The sequence below is a fragment of the Cervus canadensis genome, chromosome 11 (assembly GCF_019320065.1).
Source record: "Cervus canadensis isolate Bull #8, Minnesota chromosome 11, ASM1932006v1, whole genome shotgun sequence".
Taxonomy (NCBI): Eukaryota; Metazoa; Chordata; class Mammalia; order Artiodactyla; family Cervidae; genus Cervus; species Cervus canadensis.
The window spans coordinates 28424369-28450668 of NC_057396.1; the positions used below are offsets into that span (position 1 = coordinate 28424369).

Consider the following 26300-nt stretch of genomic DNA (forward strand, 5'->3'; position numbering starts at 1 on the left):
TCTCTCATGGTGGTGGCAGGAGGGTGGCAAAGCAAGTGGAAATGCACAAGACCTCTGAGTCCTAGGCTCCCAGGACGGGCACACTGTCACTTCCAGCTCATTTTGTTGGCCGAAGAAAGCCACGTGCACATACTCAAGAGTCAAGGAGTGAGAACAGATAGAATGCTGAACCACTGATGCTTGGAATAATCCCAACTGGACCTCTTCTTCCTATTCATGGTACCCTAATAACAGACAAGAGCAGTCATGCTCCCCTTGTTGAACAAATGAGAAAACCGACGTGCAGAAGTGCCAGGGGGCCTTGTGGAGGACCTCCAGGGGACGGTGCCACAGCGAAGCCTGGACTCTAGCTTATAGAACCTTCCAGCCATGGTGTCTGAAGGCAAGGTGATGTAGGACCTCCTCCCCTTGACGAATGTGAAGCTCATCCTTCTCAAGGCTTCTCGCTTCAGCACTACCTTTTGAAAAGCGGTGCCTCTTCCTGTCTCTTTGGGGGCAGAAATTCCTAGCACAAACAGCCTAGCTCCTTCATCTGCTGGGAGCTGGAAGGCGAGAAAGAATCAGTTCCAGGAATGCACAACCTGGTTTGTCTCCCCGCTCAGCTCCCTAAAGAGATGCTCCATCTGGGAGGGACCACTCTCCTCCTCTCTCTTTCCTCCGCTGTCCTCTCCTCCTCCATCAGTTATGTTCTCTTTTTCCTTCTCATCTCCTCCCCCTCACTCTGCCCTTCCCACTTTCTTCTGTCACTATAACCTCCTCCCCTTCTTGCTCTTTCTGGTCTTTCTCTCCCGCACTCCACATTTTCTTTGCATTTTCTTCTCTTCTTTTTCTCCCAACTGGAGTGTGTCTCCCTCTCTTCCTCATCTTCCCTGGGGGCCCATGATGTTCCAGGTGGAGCTTGTTGGAATGGGGGCCCAGTTCCAAGGGCACAGAGAGGGAGTGGTTGTACAGAAGGGTGACCTCCAAAAAAATAAATAAATAAAAGCGCTCAGTGCTGCCCCCACCAGGCTGTGCCTGCCTGGCGGCTGCCGGCAAACCACAACCATGCTTCCTGCCTGAGCAGAAGACAGTCTTGAACACGTCCCTGCTAATTTCATATGCCACTCCCATTCATCACGCAGCAAAGAACAAAAATCGTAGAAAATCATTAAAATTACAGATGGCTAGATTAAGTAATTAGAATTTGGGCTAAAACAGCTGTTTGTAATTAAGTGTTTATTTCATTGAATAAAACCCAGATTGTAAGAACTATTCCATGAAATTTTAATGGTTCCTGTTCTGGAATTATGCTGAGGATCAGAGTTTAAGCGACAGAAGTTCAGAGACGAACGGACACCCAAGAGGACTCCAGGAATCCAGTGATCTGGGGGAGGGTGGGGGAGATAAGGGCTATAGTGGTGTGTTTAAAAGATACTCTTATTCTTATTCCGATGGATGGGGGAGAAATTCAGCTGCTATTCCTTGAGTCAGATTGATTCATCTTAATTTATACAGTCTTTCATTCCCCTAAACAATTTACAGACAGCTTCAAAGAAGATAGCAATGAAGAAACAAATGAAAATATAAAAACAAGAGAATCGCGGGTGTTTGCCAAGGAACATTTTGAGCCAAGAAAGAGGAGAGGATTTTAAATGAGGATTGAGTTGTTTGGGGGATTTAATATTTAGAAGAGACAAGGAGAGGAGAAGCAGAGACAGGATCTAGAGGCATGCCCACATGGATGGGGAACAGAAGCCACAGAAAGACAGCGAGGGCTCTGAAAGGGAAACAGGATGGAAGACGCGAAGGAGCAGGGATGGTGGGCTTTGCAGACCCAGGAGTGGAAACATGGATGGAGCGCTAGTTGGGTAACAGGACTTGCCCCAACTGCAGTGCCAAATGCTTTCCAGAGCTAAATTAGTAAATAATGGTAGAGGGAGAAAGCAATTGGGAGGTGGAAAAGATGCTTCGGGATGGAGACCCGCAGTGGGATGGAAAAGCTGATGAGCCGGAAGTTAGATATCAGGCTCTCACACCTTCGGAGGTGAAATTGGTGATGGGGGATGGGGTGGGAGGAATAAGCTGGAATGTGGATGGAACACAAGGTTTCAGAGAAGCTGCTGAAGGATCCCAGTGAGAGACCTGGGCCGATTGCCAGAAGCCTGGGAGAGAAGAGCTGTCTGGTGACAGACGGAGGACCCTTGGAGACTAAGCTGGGAAAAGAAGATGTTCAGGGCTTAGGAGGTTTCAGGAGCTCAAAGCAGCCCAAGCTGGACCGCAGAAAGGACTCATGAAGCCCAGAGCACGCAGGATACATCACCTGGGTCACCTCTCTGAAGACAAGATGCAGGTAGAGAGAAGACAGGGACCTTGAGGATGGTCCTTCCATCCTCTTCCTCCTCCTCACCCCCAGCATCCTTTGTTGGAGTTGTAATTACTTACAAGCACCTGAAGAATCTCAAAGGCCAAATGCCAGAGAATACTGCGGATAGGCACATACCGATCTCTCAGCATCTGGATCGTTTGCTAATGAGGGAGCATCAGCCAAGACAACCACATCCCAGACGGAGTGGGAAGCAGCAACCATGTGGCAGGAAAGAGCTTGGGGCCTGGTGGGAGGATGCGAGAAATGGCGTGGTGAGCTGTGTGTCTGCACGTCTCCAGGGAGAGGTGGACCCAGGGCATCAGAGACACGCCCTCACTTCTTTGTTTTGCTTTTTCCTCCTCCTCCTCCTTTCTTCCTCCTTTTCCTTTCCCTCCTTTATACCCATCACTTTGTCTCTCCGCCTCAGCTGTCCTCGGCCCTGCTGTTTGACGCCGTCTATGCCGTGGTGACCGCGGTGCAGGAGCTGAATCGCAGCCAGGAGATCGGCGTGAAGCCCCTGTCCTGCGGCTCGGCCCAGATCTGGCAGCACGGCACCAGCCTCATGAATTACCTGCGCATGGTAAGTGGCGGTGGGGACCCTGCGGGCCACGCCCAGACTGCCAGGGGCGGAGGGGGGCAGTCTATCACAGTGTATCCCCAGTATATCACAGCCATGGGTAAAACAATGCTCTGTGGTGACCCCATTCGGGGGACAGTCAGTCCCAGTTGTCCCTAATCCCTAAAAACCACAGAGAATCCATGGCAAGTTTGTTTGCAGGGCACTGGCCCCTGAGCCTTAGACTGTTAGGCGGTCCCTGGATTCTCAGCTTGGAACTGGGACCCCCCTGGGCTCAGACCTGGTCCCTGCAAAGCTCTGCACACGTGGGGATGGATGGATGATGCTGCCATGGCTGGTGGCCCCTCAGGGAGTTGCAGGCTCAGCACTTCTGACCTGATGCTAAGTTCCCCCAGAGTTCTCCCAGCCAAGCCACCACTGGTGGGATGGACATGGATTCTAGCCCAGGAAAAAGCCATCTCCCATCAGAGAAACCTGGTGCAGAGTGGCTGGGACTTTGCAGCTAGAGTCAGGTCATCCTGACTTCCTGCAGCTTAGAGATGGGCGAGCAGCTGCCCAAGGAGGATAGATGCTATTCACAGCCAAGGGCGTGGAGGAGCAGCTCCGGGGATCTGAGCTTAAGCTAGCATCTCAGTACCGAGTTGGTTTATGCAGCAGCTATGAGGTCACCGGATGTGGGGCATCCTTTCCTTGGCCCCGGCCAAGTCTGAACTGATTCCAGAGACATCACTTTCATAGTCTCAAGATCCTGTGGCCGAGAGGAGGACAGGAGAATGGGTCTTGACAGCTTCCCCTCTCTTGTGCATCCTTCACTGGTATGGTGGAATGCTTGCTCCGGGCCACATGGAAGGCTGGGCCTATTTGGTGCTGTAACTCACTCTCTCTTGGACAGGTAGAATTGGAAGGTCTCACCGGCCACATTGAATTCAACAGCAAAGGCCAGAGGTCCAACTATGCCCTGAAAATCTTGCAGTTCACAAGGAATGGTTTCCGGCAGGTGAGCCTCGCCTGCTGGCAGATCCCTCCTCCTTGTCCCTGTCTCTGTCCCCAGCCTGTTTCTCCTTGGCACTCGGGATGGCCTCCCACTGTCACTCCCAAAGCAGCAGGCTGTGACCCGTGCAAGGCTTCTCCTCTTCCCGCACCAGGATCAGCCAGTGTGGATCAGGGGTCACAGCCCCAGCAGAACACCAAGAGGGAGGCAGCTGTGCTTCATAGCAGGAGAGGGCAGAGAGGGGGGCATTGTCTAAGGGGGGAATTCTACCATGTGGATTATTCTACTTCCTGAATTTCACCCTAGTCCTGGAACCAGTGTTAGTTTCCACCTTGCTTGCTGGTCACATACAGATCAGATCCCATCCCATGGGGTTTGAGGAATCCCTTCAGGGTTCTGTTCTCTCCTGTCAGCTCTTTTCTGACCAACCCACGTCCGCCCCCCTGCCATGCCAATCACACCCCTCCTCCCCTGGCTGCTCCCTGTCCAACTCAGGGATGCTTCGTCCTCTGGAGCTCCTTTCAACTCGCCCCGCCTTTCTCATCCTCCTCCATTAACCTTCTGACTCTCCTTTCCTCCGATTCTCTTACATCAGAGGAAACAGGGATTCTGGCAGTCACTCCAAGTGCCTCTCTGAAGGTCTCCCAACCTCTCCATCACTGTAATAGTAAATTCTTTGTTCTTAGTGTAGCCTTTCTCCGACCTTAGGAAAACATTAGAACCAGAAAATGATGCACTGCTTATAGCAGGAAGCAGACATATTGAAGAGCCTCCTGACTATCAGAGTGGCTAAGGGAACATACCACTGAAGAAGGTTGCAGAATCACCTTTCAGGAGATTATGAAGAATCGTCATCATCATATTCTTCTTCACCAACACCACCACCGCTATCTTGACCACCACTACCATCATCTCTACCACCACCACCATCACCATCATCTTCATGATCACCATCACTGTGATCTTCACCATCACTGCCACCATTACTATGATCTTCAGCATCACTGGCACCATCTCCAACATCTTCACCACCGCCTCCACCATCTTCACCACCATCACCACCACCATCTTCACCACCGCCACCACCGTCTTCACCACCATCACCACCATCTTCACCACCATCATCACCATCTTCACCACCATCATCACCATCATCTTCACCACCGCCACCACCATCTTCACCACCATCACCACCACCATCTTCACCACCGCCACCACCATCTTCACCACCATCACCACCACCATCTTCACCACCACTACCACCACCATCTTCACCACCGCCACCACCATCTTCACCACCATCACCACCACCATCTTCACCACCATCACCACCACCATCTTCACCACCGCCACCACCATCTTCACCACCATCACCACCATCTTCACCACCGCCACCACCATCTTCACCATCACCACCACCATCTTCACCACCATCACCACCATCTTCACCATCACCACCACCATCTTCACCATCACCACCACCATCTTCACCACCATCATCACCATCATCTTCACCACCGTCACCACCATCTTCACCACCATCATCACCATCATCTTCACTACCGCCACCACCATCTTCACCACCATCATCACCATCTTCACCACCATCATCACCATCATCTTCACCACCGCCACCACCATCTTCACCACCATCATCACCATCATCTTCACCACCACTACCATCATCATCTTCAACCACCACCACCATCTCTATCATTTTCACTACTTACCACCATCATCATTATCATAGGGGTTTTCATTCATTAGACTCTAACCATGAGCCGTTTACCACACGAAGTACATCATTCATATTTTCCCTTTTAATCCCACAAAGTAGTTACTTCTTATTAATCCCCATTTTACAAGTGAGGAAACTGAGGCTCCAGGAGACTGACTGACTTGGTCTTGGACAGTGTAGTCATGGCAGCTGGTTTTGAATTCAAGCACCTCTGACTCTAAAGCCCAAGTTCTTAACCATTATGACAAATTATGCATCAGAATCACCTTGGCAATTTGTGGAAAGTGCAGATTTTTTAGACTCCACCCCACAAGAGTCTGATTGGGTAGACCTCGTGGAGGACCCAGGAACAGACCCCAAAGGTGATCTGGGTGACGCCCTGGGCTGTGCTGGAAGGGCCATCACACCTGCATCCTTCTACTTGGTCCCTGTGTCTGAGAGACTCTGATTCAACCTGTCTCACCAGGGCCAATGGAGTTCCTTCTAGGAGGAAAGCAATTATGCTCAACTGCAAGGGCAGGTCACCCTTCTGGGAAGACAATAAAGTAAAAGGCAAGAGTCCCAGACTGAGAGAGGAGCTATGTTAACGACTGCTGTTAGCTCAGGGCCGGAGCGCCGTGATCTTGAAGCAATGACATCAGTGACTGTTTTTCATAACTTCCCAAATGGGGCGGGAGTGAGGTAGGCAGTCAGAAACTACGGGATGGAGGATCACAGAATGGTCATTTCACGGCTGTCAGAGACTGTGAGCCTGTCCTGCATGTCAGGCACCGGGCTGGGCATGGAGGAAACACGATGGAAAAGGCACAGCTCCTGCACTGAGAGAGCCCGCAGTCTGGCAAGAGAGACTGACATGGAAAAAATAAGTGCAATTTCAGGTTATTAAACTCAAATCGTGCCCTTGGGCGCATAATTCCCCAACAAATGAAGCCACCCATCTGTAGGAAAATTGTCAGGCTGACTTCCTGAGTCCCAGTGGGGGATGTGAAGTAAGGAACGTTTATTCATTTTTTTCAATATATACAATGGACTTCCCTCGTAGCTCAGTCAGTTAAGAATCTGCCTGCAGTGCAGGAGACCCAGGTTTGATTCCTGGGTCGGGAAGATCCCTGGAGAAGGAAATGTCAACCCACTCCCACTACTGAAAAGAACCCACTATTCTTGCCTGGAGAATTCCATGGACAGAGGAGCCCGGTGGGCTATAGTCCATGGAGTCGCAAGAGTCAGACATGACTTAGCTACTAAATCATCATCATCATCTATATATATGTGTGTGTGTGTGTGTGTATATATGTATGTGCATATATATATATATATATATATATAGAGAGAGAGAGAGAGAGAGACAGAGAGAGAGACAGAGAGAGAGACAGAGAGAGAGAGAGTTCCTATAATGTTCCAGGCTGCCTTCTAGACAAAGGTTAAAAATGGGCTTAGTGTCTACTTCCGTGGAGCTTGTATTCCAGTAGGAGACAGACAGGAGGCAAACAAATACTATATAATACATCAGTGGAGGTAAGGGCTACAGGAAAAGTAAAACAGGGTCAGGAAAAAGAGGGGGTAAGAAAAACAGAAGTTAGGAGAACAGCGAGGGTGCCAAACCCAGACTCATTCCACAGAAAGCCCAGGCTCAGGCTTTGAAAAACTTCCCTTGGCCTTCAGCCCTGCTTTCTAATGCTCCCCAGAACGAGCCCATTTCTACCAGGCGACACCTGCTGTGGCAGAGTTGGCTGTTGGCCCTGATCCTACCCTCCACTTGAAGAACAGCTCATTAGCCTCGGAGTACCTCTTCACCTTCCTCCGCTTCTCCACCAGCCACCACTCAGGCTGCTTTTCCCAGCTGCCGGGCTGCAGAGCTGCCTGAGTCATTAGGAGACAGCATCTCCAGCCACCGGCACCCACCCCTCGACCCAGCCCAGCCCAGCCCAGCCCAGCAAGGGGTTCTGCTCAGAGAGGCTGCTGCCCCATCTTCCACAGCACCTATTATTGGTGGAGGGTAGGGCTTCTCAAACCCAGGTGTGTGCAAGAATGACCCATGGTGCTTGCCTTCAAATGTATGTTCCTAAGCCCTCCATTTATGCATGGAGTTAGTAAAACTGGGTGCTTCCCAGGAGCCTGCGCCTTCTGAACTAGCACCCAGATAGATGATTACCACGCTGGTGATCTATGGGCTGCGCTCGGCATGCTCAGTCATGTCTGAGTCTTTGCAACCCCATGGAGTGTAGCCCACCATGGAATTTTCCAAGCAAGAATAATGGAGTGGGTTCCATTTCCTCCTGCAGGGGATCTTCCTGACCCGGGAATTGAACCCCCGTCTCCTGCACTGGCAGGCAGATTCTTTACCACTGCGCCACCTTCTTTACCCACTGAGCCATCAGGGAAGCCCCAGCCCACAGGCTCACCTTTGACAAATGCACACTGCAGCCTCTAAGAACAGGCTTGACCCCCCAGTATCCCACCCTCATCTTTTTTGAGCTAATGTTGAATGGAACCTGCTGCAGAAGTGACCATTAAATAGGATGGGGGGTTTTTGACCTTCAGCTACCCCAAGGGACACACGTCCTTGATTGGACTTATAAAGTGCATCACAGTAATCCTCTTCTGTTACCCATTTCCCTTCAACTAATCTGGTGACCGTCTTGCTGCTCGCCTGTCTGGCTCAGGTTCCGTCTTGCTGCTCGCCTGTCTGGCTCAGGTTCCGTGAGTAGCAGTGAAAATCTGCAGGATATATCGTGAGCACAGATGTAGCTGTGCAGCTCCGGTCCCCAGGTCCCATCCCAATCACCAGCCCGGTCTTCGCCTCTTGACAGGTGTCCTTCCCCTGCTTATTACAGGATGAAGAGATGGTTTAGGGACTGATAATTAGTTGGGCTTCTCTTCCAGGGTAGGAGGAATGTCAGGGGTATGTCAGTATCACTGCTGTACTATTCTCCCAGCTCCATCCTCCGTGATGCTGGCAGGGGAGGGGAGAGTGACACAGAGCAGGGATATAACATCTCTTGAGGACCTGTTTGGCACCACAGACAACACATGTGCGCTTTGCACAGGTCAGTTCTGATCTGGAGGGCAACCCTTCAAGGTAGATAAAACTCCCACTTGACAAGTAAGGAAACCAAAGCTCAGGGTTGCTAAGGAGCTTGGCCCAAGTCCACAAATAGCAAGGACTTTGGGCGCAGAGCTGGAATTCACACTCAGGCTTGTCTGACTCCCAAGTCCATGCTGATGGGTCTCCCACTCCTGCATTTTCTCACTTTCCTGGAATCCCTAAGCCCCCAAATCAAAACACCTTAACTTGCTGCCACCTGCTCCAAACCAGGATGGCACCTGGCTCCTGGTGACCCGCTGGGCTGGGCTTTCTTTAGTAATGGCATCTTCTCATTTGGATTTGGTTTTGTTCTTTCTCTTCCTGTCTGGGCGAGTGACTGTTAAGAGCTGGGTTTGATTATTTAAAAAGCACCACGCAGGGACCCAGTGGGTTGTAATTGGTAAAATGTCTGAACCAAATACCATAGTCCCTGCCAGTGGCTGATTAAGGGATTATTACCATTTTAAAAATAGTCTTTTAGAATTTCAGGGTTTTTTTTCTTTTTTTTTACCATTTAAAAAAATTACTGTTTTGATTCTGTTTGGAGAGGGTTTTCCATCTGTGGAGCTTCCATTGGAGGCTGTTTAGGGGAAAATGTTCCCTACAGTGTCCTGGAAGGAACATTTCCAAACCTGGACAAGGTTTGCTAGCTTCAGCCCCCAGTTTTTGCCTGTATGAGATCTCCTATCTCTATCCAAAATTCTCCCTCCCCATCTTCCAGAAGATGTCCTGGGTGGTATCAGAATAGTATAATCTTCCTGCCTAATTTGCAAGAAATCATATTTGAAAGAGGCAAGGGGAAAAATGAAGCACAGCATCAGCGGGCCCTTAATTTCCTTCATTTTAACTTGGTTTAAAGATCAGAGATTCTGAGCAGGCCCCCAGTGACTTTGTTAGGGCTGTAATAAGATGAGTACACCTTTCATCTGAGGATCGGAAATGGCTTAACAGGCTCTAATTAAGCCTTTGGGAGAGGGAGGGATGAGGCCAGGGAGGTGGGATCAACATTTGTCGACTGGCTCACTGTGTATCACTACAGAGTACCTCAACTTTCTCCCTCTGTGCAGTGAGGATGGTAACCTCTCAACGTCTGGCCTGGCTAAGCTCCAAGATAACTGAAACTAGATTTGCATAGCACTCTGTTCTGCTCGCCTGTGGTTAGATAGAAAGCTGACTGCTGACATAATGAGAATGGATATCCTTTACTGGGTGTCTGCTACAAGGTGAGCTGTGCTGGGTGTTTTGTGTACTTAAAATTTCTCATCCTTTTATCAACCATGCCTAAAGGCTGGTCACTCCATCTTGCAAGTAGAGAAACAGAGAGAATCATGGTCCTCATCCATTCAGCTGTTGTGCTTGGTTGCTCAGTCATGTCCAACTCTTTGCAACACCATGGACTCTCGCCCGCCAGGCTCCTCTGTCTGTGGGATTTCCCAGGCAAGAGTATTGAAATGGGTTTGTCATTCCTTTCTCCGTGAGATCTTCCTGGACCAGGGATCAAACCCTCATCTCCTGTGTCTCCTGCATCGGCAGGCAGATTCTTACCACTGAGCCACCTGGGAAGCCCCCATCCATTTAGCTAGTTAGTTCCAAACTTAAGAGCTGATTGAGGTGTAGCTGTTTACACGGTCTCTGGTCCTTCTGCTCTGCAGAATGGCCCAGAACAAGCTGGAGGAGACCCTTGAGGCCTCTGGTCTGATCTTCCAACCCAATGCAAGAATGTTCTCCACAGCATCCCTGAGGGAAGCAGCCATACATCCTCTCCTTGAGCACATCCTAGGCTGGGGAGTTCAGTGCCTCCCCAGGGACACATTCCAGAAGCTTCCAGGCACAGAGTCAAAACCTGCCTCCTAATCCTGCCCCATTAAGCAGCCCAGAACAATCCGCTTTCTCTCCCTCTCTTTTTTTTTTTACCAGCTCTTCAAATACTTAAACATAATTTGATTTGATTTCATTCATTCCTTTTTGAAACTTAGCATAAAATTTTTTTGAGCACCTACTTTGTGTCAAAGGCTGGAAATGTAAGATAAATGAGTCAGAGCTCCTCATCTTTTGGGAAAAGCAAAAATTACAGTCAACAGTCACTGTCCAGTGCTTGAGTTGTCCTGCCCCTCTGACTTTTTCTTACCCCAAACCACGGCCCCTAGCCATTCCCAGTGCGACACAGTTGACAAATTTCTCACCATAAATGGCTTTTGGTTTGTCTGGAGCTCTGTTAAAACACGAGACCCGGGACTTCCCCAGTGGCCCAGTGGTTAAGACTTCATCTTCCAATGCAGGGGGTTTGGGTTCGATCCCTGATCGGGAGGCTAAGGTCCCACATGCCTCATGGCCGAAAAACCAGAACATAAAACAACAGAAGGAATATTGTAGCAAATTCAATAAAGACTTTAAAGTGGGGACCAGGCTCCAGATGAAGCTAAGTGGCACATAGTTGAGAGCACCATGAGACTTTCACCTCCCTCACTCAAAACGTTCCATTTCTATTTGCCACATTAACCTGCTTACTGGAATTAGTCTTCAAATTTTGGTTCATTCTGAACTGCAGCCCTTGGAATTAATTAACTACTCCTCTTGCCCCTAGGCACCACTTCCAAAATATACAGAGTTATTTTCACGTGGTTTTTTCATAGAAACCAGTCCTGAGCCACCTTTTCATGGACCATGGATTCACTTAACTCTGTGTGTGTGGAGATGGAGATTGGCAGAGATGGCCAGAAGTAAGCAAATAAAAACACTGAGTCGGCAGCCATGTTTTGTTTTCCAAAGCGGATACAAACCCAGCTTTCCAAGGACCTGATTTCCTGGAATGACTTGAGTATAGTGCTAACCAGAGGCAGGAGGATGGGCAAGATGGCTTTTCTGAGTCACTCTTACAAACTGAGAATTAGGGATGTAGTGTCTTCTAAAAGGTTCAGGGACTCCAGTCTCCAACTTCTCGAAGTTCCTGCAGGTCTCACCAGTTGCTGGGAGTACAGGATGTCTCTCTTTGATCTCCTGTGCTGCCCCCTTGCCTACAGAGGCCCCCCACCCCACCCCACCCCACAGCAGACACATCTGCCATCTTCCACGGAGGTCTGGGTGGGGTCGTCCAGTGTGACTCTAGAACGTGCTTCGGCTGCATCACTGAGTAGTGTAAAGGTAGCTACACTTGTTATCTTGGCGCTCGCAGCCAGAAGACCAGGAAGTGTCTGTTGCTTTGATGCAACTTTAGCAGACCTGCTGGGGTCTGTCCCCACTTCAGATCGCTTCTCCCACTTCCAAAGCAAAGAACAATAGTAAATCCCCAAAACACGCTGTCAGATGATGGTCTGTGTTGCCATTGCCTGCACATGGCCTTGGAGGAACAGTGAGGAGGGAGTCATAAACAGGTCCATGGACAGATCCCCCCATCCCCACATCTGTGTTCTGTCCCCCATTCCTCTTTGCATGAGCCTCTGGCATAGCTCAGGTCTCACCTACGCTAACGAGAACAGCCTTTAAGGCTCAGACAGGTTGCCAGTCGGGGAAGCCGCTCAGAGAGCCCAGTGATTGCTACTGTTGAATACGTTTTCCATCCAAGGAGGGAGTTTACCATAAACATGCAGATCCTTTGAAGCTGCCTCAGTGGGTCCCAGCTCAGCCACGCAGGAGTGGGGATTGATTGCTGGAAATCAGCTGCCTCACTTGCTGCAAGGATGGACCTGACAAGAGGGTCGGCCAGAGGGCTGCCTGGCAGGCCATTCCCCACGACTTGGCCTTTGATGAGGAAATTCTGAGGCAGCAGGTTCTCCAGAGAAGGGAGAGGAGATAGAGATCGGTGGTTTGGGGGCTGCTTTGAAGGTTCCTGAGAAGTCACTTTTCCCTTTTAATGAAGGGGCTGGGGGGAAGGGGAATTGGTGAGAGGTTTAAAACAGTTGTCAACATCTCCCAGAACATTATAAATTCTTAGGGTTGGAGGAGACCTGAAAGGTTATCAGGCCCAAATTTCCCACCAGAGGAGGCAGGAGGAAACATTAGTCCTGGACTGAAAAGCCCATGGTGGCCCCCGTTTGCTTTTAGGGTAAATGGCAGCTTCACAGCAAGCCTGTAACGCGCTGGGCCCTGCCTGCTGGGAGCCTCCTCCCTGACCAGCCCCCCTGATGCCTGGCCCTAGTGATTCCACAACACACCTGGCTGTCTCACACTCCTGCGGCCTCAATCCCATTTCTCCTCGGCTACTCCTGCTGACACCTCCAGAGCTCAGATCACAGAGCCCCTTCTCAGGGAGTCTTTTTAAGTTAATTAATTAATTTGTGGCTGCACTGGGCCTTTATTGCTGCATGCAGGCTTTCTCTAGTTGTGGCAGGTAGGGGCCACTCTGTAGTTGTGGTGCTGGACTTCTCGCTGTGGTGGCCTCTCTTGTTGCGGAACACAGGCTCTAGGCGCGCCGGCCTCAGTAGCTGTGCTGCACCATCTTAGCTGCCCCAAAGCATGTTGGATCTTGCCAGGCCAGGGATCGATGTCGTGTCCCTGCGTTGGCAGGTGGATTCTTAACCACTGGCCCACCAGGGTAGCCCTCAGGGAGTCTCCAGGCGCTCCTTTCACCTGCTCTGTGGCCGCCTCGTCTGTAGCACGCTTGGACTGCTGTCACTCCAGGTTTGCGGACGGACAAGCCTCCTTGGGGACTCCATGACTACAGCCGAGGATCACCCAGCTGGGAGTGAGACTCAGCAAGGGCTGGGGAAAAGGAAGCATCTGTGAACAAGGGACTAGGGTGTATAGAGCCCAGGGCTGGGACCTGGGAAGTGTGGAGGAAGCCTGGGGGCCTAGGATTTTGTCCAGTGTTCCTCATTTGTTCACGAGAGATTTCACATGACAAGCCACCCCATGGGCAGCTGGAATTTGAAAACTGGAGTGGAAGTCCCTCCAATCATTGATACGTTTCTCCCTTTCCATTTGCTTCCGTTCTCTGACAGCGATAGTCCTCTGGTTCATTAGAAGTCTATTAATATTAAGCACCCCCTCCTGTGAGGGCATCTGGCACTCCTGGCCACCCTCAGGATGACTAACAGTCAAGGGGCAGATGAGTTGGTTTTGGGAGGGTGTCACCTGAGGGCCTCCCCTCCTCCCGCCTCCCTGGCCCACAGACTTCTGGCTCTTCCTCCCAAAGCACAGGGGCTTCCCGCTTATCAGCTCTGATGGAAAAGTCACTGACTGCCGATGCTTATTCACACGTCGGCCAGCAAACAAATTAGAGCTACTTGAAATTTCAAACAGCGGGCTGCTTTTGGGCAGAGGAATGGGATTTTAAAGGGCTGTGTTTGAAATCTATTTCTTATAATATGCCCGATCACGCATCCTGCCTGAACTCAGCCTGGGGAAGTTTGCCAGTTCTGAGTGACGGCTTCCCGCGCCTCTTCAGCCAGCTCGAGCCAGGGAGAGCTGCTAATTTAGTCTCAGGAAGCAGCCCGCATCCCTCAACTCTGATGAGACACAGGGCAGGCTCCAGGCCAGAGGTGTGGGGAGTACAGGCAAGTGGGCCAAGGGGAGGGGAAAATTCAGGGAGGCGAGAAGGAGCTGTGTGCAGGGCGGCCACTGCGGGGCTGTGGAAGGGCTCAGACCGGGTCCCAGCTCTCATAGCTCCCAGCATTCCATTCCTTGATTGCATCCTCAGTGAGACTGGAATGATGGTCATCATAGTATCTGCTTTATGTGAGTCATCAAATTATGGTGAGAACAGAATGGAATATTTTTCATAGATGTGTGTTGAGGATTCTCCTCTACCGTGCTCATTTTAGTTTGGGTGCCTTGTGGAGATGTCTATTCCTGTATTTCTCTCTATGCATGCAGTATTCCTGGAATCTCACTTCTTACCTGCCTCACAGTAGAGAGATGAAGCAGGACCAAACCATATGCTCACATCACTCCTGCAGCAACTCCAGAGTCCTGCAAGAGGGCTGCAAGGGCCAGCCCGGGCCGGCCGGGCTTAGTGGAAATAAATTCTGTCGGCTGCCCACCCCCACCCCTCCCCGCTCCAGGATGGGTTCCCCACAGCGCTCCCCCACCTCTCCCTCTCCTTCTTCCAGCCCCAACCTCTGTCCTTCGTCCACTCCCTCATGCGGTGGTATGAGCAGTTCCACCCTGCAGAGTTTCTGAGTGGGTGTGAAAACGAAAACCAGAAGTCACAGCTTTACTCCTGGGAGAATCCCCAGGATGCCTGGGGCCTGTCCAGACAAGAGCTGCTGACACCACTGCCCTCCCCCACCTAAAAGCTCCCCATCTTCCCAGAGCTCCGTGAGGCCCAGCCACACACCATCTCCCACCCACAGTCTGCGTCTGCCTAGGAGCAGCAATGGACCATCCTCAGTCCATCCTTGAAAGCTTCCTCTGCCCTCTTGCCTTCTCAGCCTTCCCCTGACTCCTGGAGGATGGGACATGATCAGCTTCCTCCAGCCCAGATGCTTCATTAGAACCATTAGTTCAATTGGCATCTGCCGCTCAGAGCTCAAAGTTGTGTGTTATTAGTACAACTGCTTCCCTGAGAAACTTCTCTACCCGGTGAGTTAACAGATGAAGCCAGGCACTCTCCTTGCCCTGACTGTGTTGTGTTTGTGGGCAGTAATTTTCTTGTAAGATGAAAAAATCTCAAACATGCCTGAGCTCTCTGATAAATTCTCTCCTCAGCAGCTAATTTGAAATACCTTCCATCTTCAGGGAGGCGAGCAAGGGCTGTGAAGCTGAGTCTTCACGTTTACAGTCTCTGTCTTGCACTCACCCCATGCTGGTTTGATGGGGGTTCCCTGATGGCTCAAGCAGTAAAGAATCCATCTGCAATGCAGGAGACGCAGGAGACTCCAGTACACTCCCTGGGTCAGGAAGATCCCCTGGAGAAGAAAATGGCAATCCATTCCGGTATTCTTGCTTGGGAGATCCCATGGACGGAGGAGCCTGAGGGGCTACAGTCCATGGGGTCTCAAAGAGTCGGACATGACTGAGTGTATACTGACATGCTAGTTTGACGAGCTTCCAAAATGTTTAGAAGAATGTCTGTGAGATTTTTGACCATATGAAGAAAAAGAGGGAGTTGAGATGTAGGTAAAAGAAATCATCAAAATCAGTATTTCCATCCAAAGAGAAAAATGAGATGAGCATCCTCACTGCCCTACTCAGGGAAATTTATCTTCTGAAACCCTAAGCTAGTTGAAGAGTCTTTTAGATTCCTTAAGGGCATTGCTGAGGAGAGGACCTCAGCCAGAGCCAAGTGGGATGAACCCATCTCTATTCTTGCCCTAGTGAGTACTTATTGGTCACCAGAGTCCCTGGAAAGAGCCACTGTCGATTTGTTCTCTTTGGCAGGAGGAGTGTTGAGGGCTAGGCCCAGTTCCAGTTCATATTCCAGAGATTGGGGATTCGGGATGGAAGCCTGGGCACATCTTTCCAAGAGCCAAACATTCGAGTGCAGATGAGTACGGTTGATCCTCATTATTTGCAGATTCCATATTTGCCAATCTGTCTATTCACTAAAATATATTTGTAACCCCAATGCAACCCTTCCCTGGTGGCTCAGGGGTAAAGAATCTGCCTGCCAATGCAGGAGATGAGGGTTTGATCTCTGGGTCAGGAAGATCCCCTGGAAAAGGAAATGGCATCCTACTCCAGCATTCTTGCCCGGGAAATCCCATGGACAGTGGAGCCTGGCAGGCTATAGTCCATGGGGTCACAAAAGAGTCAGACACGACTTAGCAACTAGACAAAAGCAACAACCCCAATGCAGTGCTCACGGTGCTCTCACAGATGTGTGCGTGGCAGGGAAAAATTTGAGTGGGTCACCTGGCATGTTCCCAGCTGGTGTCCAACTAGGCGATGCTCTGCCTTCTTCTTCGGGCTCATACTATAAACAAGGATTCTTTTCATAGTCTCTGCAGTGTCACATCTTTCACCTTTTTGTGATTTTTCTTGGTGATTTTGCTATTTAAAATGACCCCTGCACTTACTGCCAAAGTGCTGTCTAGTGTTCCTAAGTGCAAGAAAGCTGCAGTGTGCCTTACAGAGAAAATACAGGCGTTAGGAAAACGTTGTTCACACATGACATTTAGTGCTGTTGTTCAATGTTAATGAATCAGCAGTATGTATTAAGTAAGATGTCTACCAGCAGACACACACATACATCGAGGTTATGTGTTAATTGGTTGATGGAAATGTTGCGACCAGAGGCTCATAGGACCCTAGATCTGTTTTTCCCTAAGGAGAAATGGTTCTGTCTCCCTAATTCAGTGTTTGTGGTAATGTTATAGAACACAACTACCATGAATTATGAGAACCAAACATCGTGAGTTCAGCCAGAAGAGAAGACCAGAAATGAGCGAACTCACGAATGGCTGATGTTTTCCTACAGTGACTTTGTCTTTCTGCATTCATTACCCCATACTCCTGTTCTGTTTTCTCACAGTGTCCAAGGACCTCATCTGTCCCTTGATGCCCTGGCCTTGCTCCTGATTCCCCAGATATAGAAGTGTGATCCAGATCCCACACTCTTGAGGCCAAAAGGATTAATACGACCCTCTAGACCAGTGTGCTAGTCAAATGCTTAGATTCTTGCAAATGTGTTCTCATGAAGTAGAGTCTGTGCTTGAATCCTCCAGTGCATTCAAGGAACTCACTACCTATAGGGATAGCATATTCCATCTTAGAAAGCTGTCACTGTTAAAAAGTTTCTCCATCTATTGGGTGGAATTCTTTTTTTTTCTGAAGCCTCTTCCTTTTGTCTTTAATTCCATTTCTTGGGTCCACACATCTCATCTATCCTTCCAATGACTGCCTTTACTTGTTCCTTCTAGAATGTGATTTCAGTCAATGTTAATGAATCAACAGTATGTATTAAATAAGATATCTATCAGCAGAAACACACATAAATCGAGGTTATGTGTTAACTGGTTGATCAAAATGTGACTGGAGACTCATAGGAACATAACCCTGTTTTTTCCTTAGGAGAAATGCTTCAATCTCCCTAGTTCAGTGTTTGTGGCAATGTTAGAACAAAACTACCATAAATAATGAGAACCAACTGTAATGAGTTCAGCCAAGAGGGAAGACATGTGCTTGGAACACACTCCAGTTAGTCTATGCTCCACTGAAAGAGTGGTGTCTGGAACAACACTTGCAATATTTGAGGTGTAAGTAAGCAGTGTGTGCAGCTGACTGGCTCAGTAAATAGCTGTTGAATTGAATAATAATATTAATGTGTTAACATTTTGATATTTATTTCCATGTTGACCAGCTCTCAGACCATGCTTTCTAGTGAAGGGATGACAGGCATGAGCCGTGGGGCTCAGAGAGAGCTGATTCCTGGCAGGGAGATCCGCCTTCCTGGCATCCTCATAGGTGACCACCTGCTTTATTTTCATACCTGGGCAGCCAGGCTTCCAGTGCTCTTCTACAATCACCTTTCCAGGCCTCTTTATGTTGTACCTCTTAGGACTGTCTATTCCTGGCATTCCCCCAAAGCCCTTTGAAAAACTATGCTGCATTAATACACCTACCTGGAACTTTCAGGAATTCATGTTTGAGCTGGAAAGGGCTAGACTAGAGCCTTCTTTTATAAGTAAGATGACTAAAGACTAAAAAGAAGGGACTTTCCCAAGGAAATTTCATAATTCAATTTGACACACATTTATTGAGCACCCAGGTGCTGTCCTGGGAGCTGGAGCTCCAAAGAGGAATTTATTAATGCAATTGTCAAATATTTACTAAGTGCTGATTCCACGCTGGGCATTGGGGATATGTGGGGAATAAAACGGAGTCCCATTAGTCATAGAATGGATTTTGTAGTGCAGGAAATAGACTTGAAACAAATAGTTACCTAAATAATTACACAAAATAAATAATTATCTAAATAATTATACAATGAGCGCTATAAAGGAGAAGTTCAGAGCTTCATGCCTGAGTCTCTGTGATGGTGAATGAGAGGTTGGGAAGGATCTGCCCAAGGGGGTGGCATTCAGGCGGAAGGTTGCTGGTTGGCTGGGCATCCACAGAGGAAGGGGGCTCTGGTGAGCCCAAACAAGGGCTCCCAGTACTAGTGGTCATGCGTGGGATTCAGAGGCCAGAGCCAGTTGATGGGAGAACCATGTCAGGAAGCCAGAATTCCTGATGCTTTACTTTTTCCATGAACCTCTCTGTCCCCTTCCTCAAGCTTTATTTAACTATCCTCTCATAAATATGTAAGTCAGAACCAAAGGCAAGGAAAAGCAAAGGCTGACCCCAGGAATGTAGACTCTCAGGCAGGAAGACTTTACAACAAATACCAATAGATAAGGAATAACAATGAAAAGGTTTTCCAAATGTTTAGCTACACGTCTGCAGCCCAGGAAAATTAATATCTTGGGGGCAACGCAGCGGAGTAGACCTGCCTGGTTTAAATCTGTGTCAACTATGGAACTTTGGGCAAGAAACCTAACCTCTTCGAACATCTGTTTTCTAATCTGTAAAATCGGATGATAGTAGTACCTTCCATGTAGTGTAGTTGGGAAGATTAAATAACAAATGTAAAGCATTTAGTCCATATGTGGCACTCAGCACAGGCTCCAAGGGCTTCCCTGGTGACTCAGGGGTAAGGAACACACCTGCCAATGCAGGAGATGTGGGTTCAAACCCTGGGTTGGGGAGATACCCTGGAAAAGGAAATGGCAACCCACTCCAGCAGTCTTGCCTGGGAAATCTCATGGACAGAGGATCCTGGCTGTAGTCCATGGGGTTGCAAAAGAGGCGAACACGACTTAGTGACTAAACAACAACATGCTCAAAAGTATCAACTTGCATAATTTTCATAGTCCTGCAGTTGGTCCTGCAGTTAAAAGTGACTAGGATAGGAGTTCATTATTGCCAAAAATGTGTTTTATTGAGCATCAGTTGTGTTCCAGGTACTCTGCTAGGGGCTGACTATAGAGCAGTGAACAGGCAAAGTGTCTGAATCCCCTGTGCCAGGCCCTTTTGTCCTTTTTGAGCATCACTTGCATTTTGGTTGCAAATCCAGGACATACAGTAACACCCATCCCCGCATAATTGAAGCTAAAGCTTATGAAACAGTAGGTGCCCATGCTGTGTGGGTTGCACTCTGCTCTGTTCTGGATATATATTTCATTTTTAAAATGCAGGTCTTGACCCACTAAATTGATTTCCTAACCTACTAATGGGTAGCAGCCACAGTGGAACAAAACACTGCCTTAGACCAACTCAGCTGAAGGCTTAATCAGCCCAGAAAGAGCTCATTTGATATGAAGTCTTCCCATATTTCCTCAGGATTGTTTTTGATCTTTTACCTTTGCCATTTGCAACTGTTGTCCTTTGATCCTGGGTTTTTACAGTATTTTGCATGTAAGTGCATATTTTGTGCTAAAAGAATATTTTGGCTGGGAGAACGAGATCTTCAGCCAACATCAATAACTCCCTTTGTTCCCCAGATCACCCTGCTCAGGCAAGGGACCTCTGATCTAGTCTCCCATGTGAACTGAAGTTTTATGACTGGAGATACTGGATTTAAATTCGGTAAACATTTTGCTTCTTCATGCCAGGGGTTCACCATGGAGGCTTCCATTACAAATCTTTTAATTGGTCATATATCAAGGCACAGACCTATGCTATAGACACTCCAAACTATAACTGAGTCTCAATTCCTAGCCTTAGTGGTTCACATCAGACCATCACTTTTACTGCCTGTATGTTGAAATTAGTTCTCTGTACTCAAGGAGACACTAATACATTATTTTATGTATTCTTCCTAGTGAAAACTTCAACTTTGAACCCTGAAGCTGAGGTTAAAAAGGTGAATCATGTGTTATGACATTCAACCTTGGATGGCCCTAGAACACAAGGATCTGGAAGAAAGAGCTTATGTTTGGATAGGGCTTTAAACTTTTGTCACTGCTGTGATTGCCTTATATGATCCCAGTAAGAGGAGAAGGGCCTTATCTTATAGGTAGCAAAATTGACTTCCCAGGGCCACATAGCACACGACAGGGTAGAACTTGACTTCCGGTCAGCTGCATTTCTACCAGACAGACAGTAGTGCTATTAAGTTCCCATGGCTTATTATCACTCATCAAAAGCCATCATGGCTTCCCAGGTGGGGCAGTGGTAAAGAATCCATCTGCCAATTCAGGAGACACAGAAGACGAGGGTTCAATCCTTGGATTGAGAAAATCCCCTACAGTAAGAATTGACAACCCACTCCAGTATTCTTGCTGGAAAAATTCCATGTACAGAGGAGTCCGGTAGGCTACAGTCCATGGGGTTGCAAAGAATTGGACATGACTGACTGAGCATGCACAAAAGCCATGAACCACACAGCTCGGTTGACTGGGAACAGCATTGCTGTACTATGGGAAAGCCAATTCATTTATTTCCATTTTGTAGCTAAGGAAGATTCAGAGAGGTTAAGTGACTTGCTCAAGGTCACACAGCTTATGCATGGCAGAGAAGTTAAGAAAATGTAGGTCTTCTGGTGCCCTCCCCTCGTGACCTTCTATGCTCAGTCCCTAAGAAACTACCCTGTACCTTGGTCAAGATCACTCTTGTGGACTCTGGCACAGAATCCCTTCAGGGCTGTAATCTCCAAAGAACAAGTTGACAGTGATGAAAGAGGTGTGTGGCAAGGCCCAGGACTTAAGGTCAGGGTAGCTTGCACCTGTCCTAACCCAACCAGATGGTAGAGCAGTAAATAGAACCCAAGTTTTAATTCCAGTTTCATCCCATATTAACTGTGATCCTCAGCTAGTTTGATGTCTCTGAGTCTCAGTTTCATTCATTCATTCAGCCAAATAAATTCATTTATTTCATTCATTCATTCTTTCAACAAAAACTTGTCTGAAGTGCCTACATTTCTCAGATGGGAATGGTAACAGAGTTGTTATGCAGAATCAAAGGAATTTGTGTAATTAAATCACAGGGCTGATTGCCTGGTGTGCAAAGGTGATCAGTAAGTGTTTGCAAACTCTTGACTCTGGAGCAGAAGGACTTGCCCAGCCTTGGAGCTATGTCATCCTGTCTAGAAACTGGATCCTGGCAGTGCTGAGTGCAAAGAACAATCATCTAAAAGTACATGAAATGTTAAATGTTACAGAGCCGTGTGCATACTCATGGAGGCAGGTACCGTTGTGAGGAAACCCTTCAGGGCTTTACAAATGAATCCCTTTTTTACATATTGGGGAGAGAACAAAGCTGCAAAATGACAGCCTCTAGTGATTCTAGGCGGGAGGGAGCAGGAGGGCTTGGGAGCTGGAGGGGTGTGGCTTCTCTGGGCAGGACTGAGAGCGGATCAGGGAGAGAGACAAGCAGTGAGTGATGGGCTCATTAATGAACGTGTAATGACAGCCTGAGACGGATGCTCTAAAGGAAAAGAATGTGGTTCTGGGAGAAGTTTGACTTTGGGAGTTAAAAGAAAGCCTTCCTAGAGGTAGTGAGTGAAAAATTGAGGCCCGAGGGGTTAACAGATATAAACTAGATCAAAGTTTGAAAAACTTCTCTTGTAAACAGGCCCAGAGGGTAAAAATTTAGACTTTACAGCTTTACTGTTGTAGATGAATGTCGTCACAGACGGTACATCAATGAATGGGTGTGACTGTGTTCCAATAAAACGTTCTTTTCTGAAACAGGCAGCAAGCTGAATTCGGCTCCCAGTCGGTGGTCTGCCAACCCCTGAACTAGCCGAAATGGGGCTGCGGGCAGGGGGTCGGGCAGCAAGGAGACTCCCAGAGAGGGAACGGCGGGCACCAGAGACCCTGACGGGGAGAAGCTTTTTGCACTTGAAGGTTTGCCTGGAGCTCAGATAAGGCCGGGAAAGAGGGTATGAGATGAACGTGGAGGGTGGGCAGAGGCGAGGCTTTGCAGGGCCCGATGGGTTTGAAGGGCTTGGTCTTAAGGACTCTGGTCTTTACCCTTAATTCAAAGTGGAAGAAGAGTGGAAGGGTCTCAGCAGGGGCCAGTGTGACCATAGTTGAGGCTTTGTAGAGTTGGCTGTCTGCTGCTGAGTGTCTAACAGAACAAGCAGAGGCCCTGGAGGTTTCCAGTCCCAGCCAAGTTCATTGGGAGCTTGGATGAGGATGGAAGCTGGGAAGTATGAGACTTGGAGAAATTAAGTGAGTTGCCCTGTGGTCCCGGTGCTGGATGCTAATGCAGATCTCCAGACTCCACCACCAGTGCTTTCAGAAAGCAGCAGGGGACACCTGGGGTCAGGGCTTCTGGACAAGCATTTCCCATGATGCTTTACTGAGGGCATGACCAGCTTGCTTACCCTGACCCGGGGTCACGCAGCGGACCAAAAGCAGGTCTCTGACACTCATTCAAGTGTACGGCAGTCGCCTCTCCGAGGGACTGTGGGTTGCCCTTATCAGTGTCACAGAGTCTGTTCGCTGAAAGCCCTAGGCCCCATCAGACCTTATCTCTGCTTTTCCTACAGCAGTTCTTTCAAGCTTGGTCCCCTGGTTGCTCAGCCAGGGATCTTAAACACAGCTGCTGGAAGGACAGAGCCGCTTCAAGACAGCTATCCTGATAGTCAGAAATGACAGTTAACCATGAGAAAAGAGATACTATGAAAAGCAGACAAATTAACTTATGAAAACACAGAAATGAGGGTGAGAGGCCACCACGTTTCAGAAACTGATAGCAGCGCTGTATCACAGAAGCGGGTAATAATTGCCTTCAAAAGGATGACACTGCATTAAGGTAAAGGCATGTACTCTGTTTAAGAGGACAGCAGAAAGTATTAATATAATTCCCTTGGAAAGAATTTTGGGAAATAATACTTTCAGATAAATAATTAACCACTCCCCCAATTTTAGTGCTTAAAGGAGCAAGATTATTATTAATTTATATGGATTCTTTGTCCTTTGGAAAAATTGGGTAAATGATACTTTCTGTGCACGTGCGAACACATCCCATATCGTATTTTGGGATATCCCATAATATCCCATGATATCCCATATCCTACCAATTTTCATATTTGGTAAAGTACTTCTAGTTCCTTCAAAGAGCATAGAATCAGTAGTGAGAAGGGATATGCTTTTTTTTTTTTAATATCATGATCTCAATAAAGCAGCACATTGGCCTTGTTTACAGTCCTGGTTTTTCTCCACATCTCAGCTCTGGGATTCAGGTAAATTATTCCCTTATGCAGAGGTCACTTTCCTTACTCATAAGCAGGGTGGCAATGAGATTTGTAGACATAAATGGACGCCCATCCCAGGACCTGTGAGCCTGGTGGCACCAGTGATGTCCTAGAGCCAGCTCGCCCAGCTAGCCAGAGCTCCCCTCTCCCCAGCTATACACTCTTCTTCCCAACTCAGTGTCCCATGATTACATGTTGTAGCTTGAAATCAGCCTCAGTGGGAGTGTTTACATCAATGAAATGGACAAATAAGACCTTTATTTATTTATTTGGCTATGTCAGGTCTTAGTTGCAGTATGCAGAATCTGGTTCCCTGACCAGGGATCGAACACATGCCCCCTGCAGCCCGCCTGGCTCCTCTGTTCATGGGATTCTCCAGGCAAGAATACTGGAGTGTGCTGCCATTCCTTCCTCCAGGGGATATTCCCGATCCAGAGATCAAACCCGGGTCTCCTGTATTGCAGGCAGATTCTTTACCATCTGAGCCACCAGGGAGACCCTGATCTAATCTCATAGCCCAAAGTCTACAGTGCCAAGTGTGGGACACAGAAGAGATCCCACCTTCTGTCTCAAATGATGACATTACAAATTAAATGAATGCTTACCTAGCACTCTGCACATATATTATCTCATTTAATCTCCTTACAAACTGTTGGGAGGTAATCACTGCTATTTTAACACCCATTTTATAGATGAGGGAAACAAGCTCAGAGAGATTAAGTAACTCACCCAGGGTCACACAGCTCAGAAGCAGAGAAGTCAAGTTCAATTCAGGTCCTCTAACACTGGGGCTGTTGATGCATAGCGCAGACTGGGATGCTCAGTGGTGAGTGGAGGCTGGAATCAGCATGCCCAGCTGCGCGCCTGCTGGACTACATCGGCCCAGGGGGATGTCATTTTCCTACCTTCCTGAAGGTGCTGTATAGGTTTACAGTGGTGGTGTCCAAGTCCAAAGCCTTTCCTCCATTCCCTGCAACGCGTGGGGTCTCTAGTGAGAAAGTAGAGCAAGTGGGAGAGAGAGAAAGCGCAAAGAGAAGGCCCCAGAAAGTCATTATTTGCAGCATAATCAAGCTGGCACATGTGGACATGTGGAAGAGGCTTACGAAGCAGCTGTTCCTGCAGGAGGTTTGGGGCAGGTGTCAGTGGGGTGGAGCAAGGGAGTCTGGCTGGAGGCAGAGCCGCAGATTGTCGGTGATGCGAGCTGGAGCTCCTGCCCACCCCTGGCAAGTGTGTGGCGTGGAAGGTGCCCAGTGGGTGCGGCAATTAGCCTGTGTCCCAGGGCGCCTGGCTCTGCCCCTCGCTCTCCCTCCCACTGCCTTTCTGCAATTAGATTGCTCTGGGTAGTAGCTGCCAAGCCGCTTTGTTGGATCTGATGAGTTTATTAATTTCTTGGGGGCTAATGGGAGTGTTGGGGGGGGCGGAGATTCATTTCCTAGCTGGAGCTTGGGGGATAATTCATCTCCTCGTCATGTCCCCAGAAGTGGGGGTGGCAGGGGACATGGCTCAGGCTGTCAGATCTGGCTCTGGGTAAATCATTTATATCCCTAGGTTTTATGCCAACCTATCCCATGACTTGGGTCAGACAGGGAGTCTGGGGCTGGGGCAGGCTGTTAGTGAGAACTGCGTCCCCTGAGAACAGTGAGGGTGCGGAACTGGTAGGGGGTGAAGCCTTGCTAGTCCTGTCTGTGTGAAGTGCATGTTTGGGGGACAGGACTCTGAGAAGTTCAGTCCTGTCCCAAACATCCAGATGCTGACATATGGACTTATTGTTTATTAGGTCTTTCTGTTCAAATCTGGCCCTTCTGATCCTAGGAGATCACCAGGAGCCAGTTCTAGCCATCTTGAAGATAGGGAAGCAGACTCATTTCACTTGCTTTTGTGGCTATAAAAACCCAGGAGAGAAAAAAGCTGTGTCCTGGGTTCTTGCTATATGGCTGAGGCTCCTTTGAGCCTTTCCTCTGGTTGGCCAGGCTGCTTACATAGAGGACACATTAGCATCCCCACCCCAGAGACAGCAGCGGACACGGGAAAGGTATTGGATTCAGGAGTCAGACAGCTCTGGGTTCAAGATCATGCATCACCTGCTAACTAAGTGACTTTGTTTTTGTTTAGTCGCTAAGTTGTGTCTGACTCTTTGCAACCCCATGGACTATAGCCCACCAGGCTCCTCTGTCCATGGGATTTTCCAGGCAAGAATACTGGAGTGCCTTGCCATGTCCTTCTTCAGGGGATCAACTGACCCAGGGATTGAACCCACATCTCCTACATTGGCTAGCAAGTTCTTAACCACTGAGCCACCACCTTAGGCAGGTCATTAAACCTCTGTGCTCTAGTTTCCTTGTAAATACAATGAACACACTGTCACTACTCCACAAGGTTGCTGGGAAAATTCAAACAGCTGAGAGAGCCCATGCAGCACATGAGGTGTCTGGGAACTCTTGTTC

At 48.6% G+C, this 26300-nt stretch overlaps 1 protein-coding gene across 2 annotated transcripts in view; it reads left to right on the forward strand.

Annotated features, from left to right (window-relative positions):
- GRIK4 (glutamate ionotropic receptor kainate type subunit 4) overlaps window positions 1–26300 on the forward strand; it is a 484233-nt gene that overhangs the window by 366820 nt on the left and 91113 nt on the right. For both annotated transcript variants that reach the window (XM_043482502.1, XM_043482503.1), the window contains exons 9-10: window positions 2772–2924; window positions 3814–3918. In XM_043482502.1, coding sequence (XP_043338437.1) covers window positions 2772–2924; window positions 3814–3918 — 258 coding nt within the window. The remainder of the gene's footprint in view (window positions 1–2771; window positions 2925–3813; window positions 3919–26300) is intronic.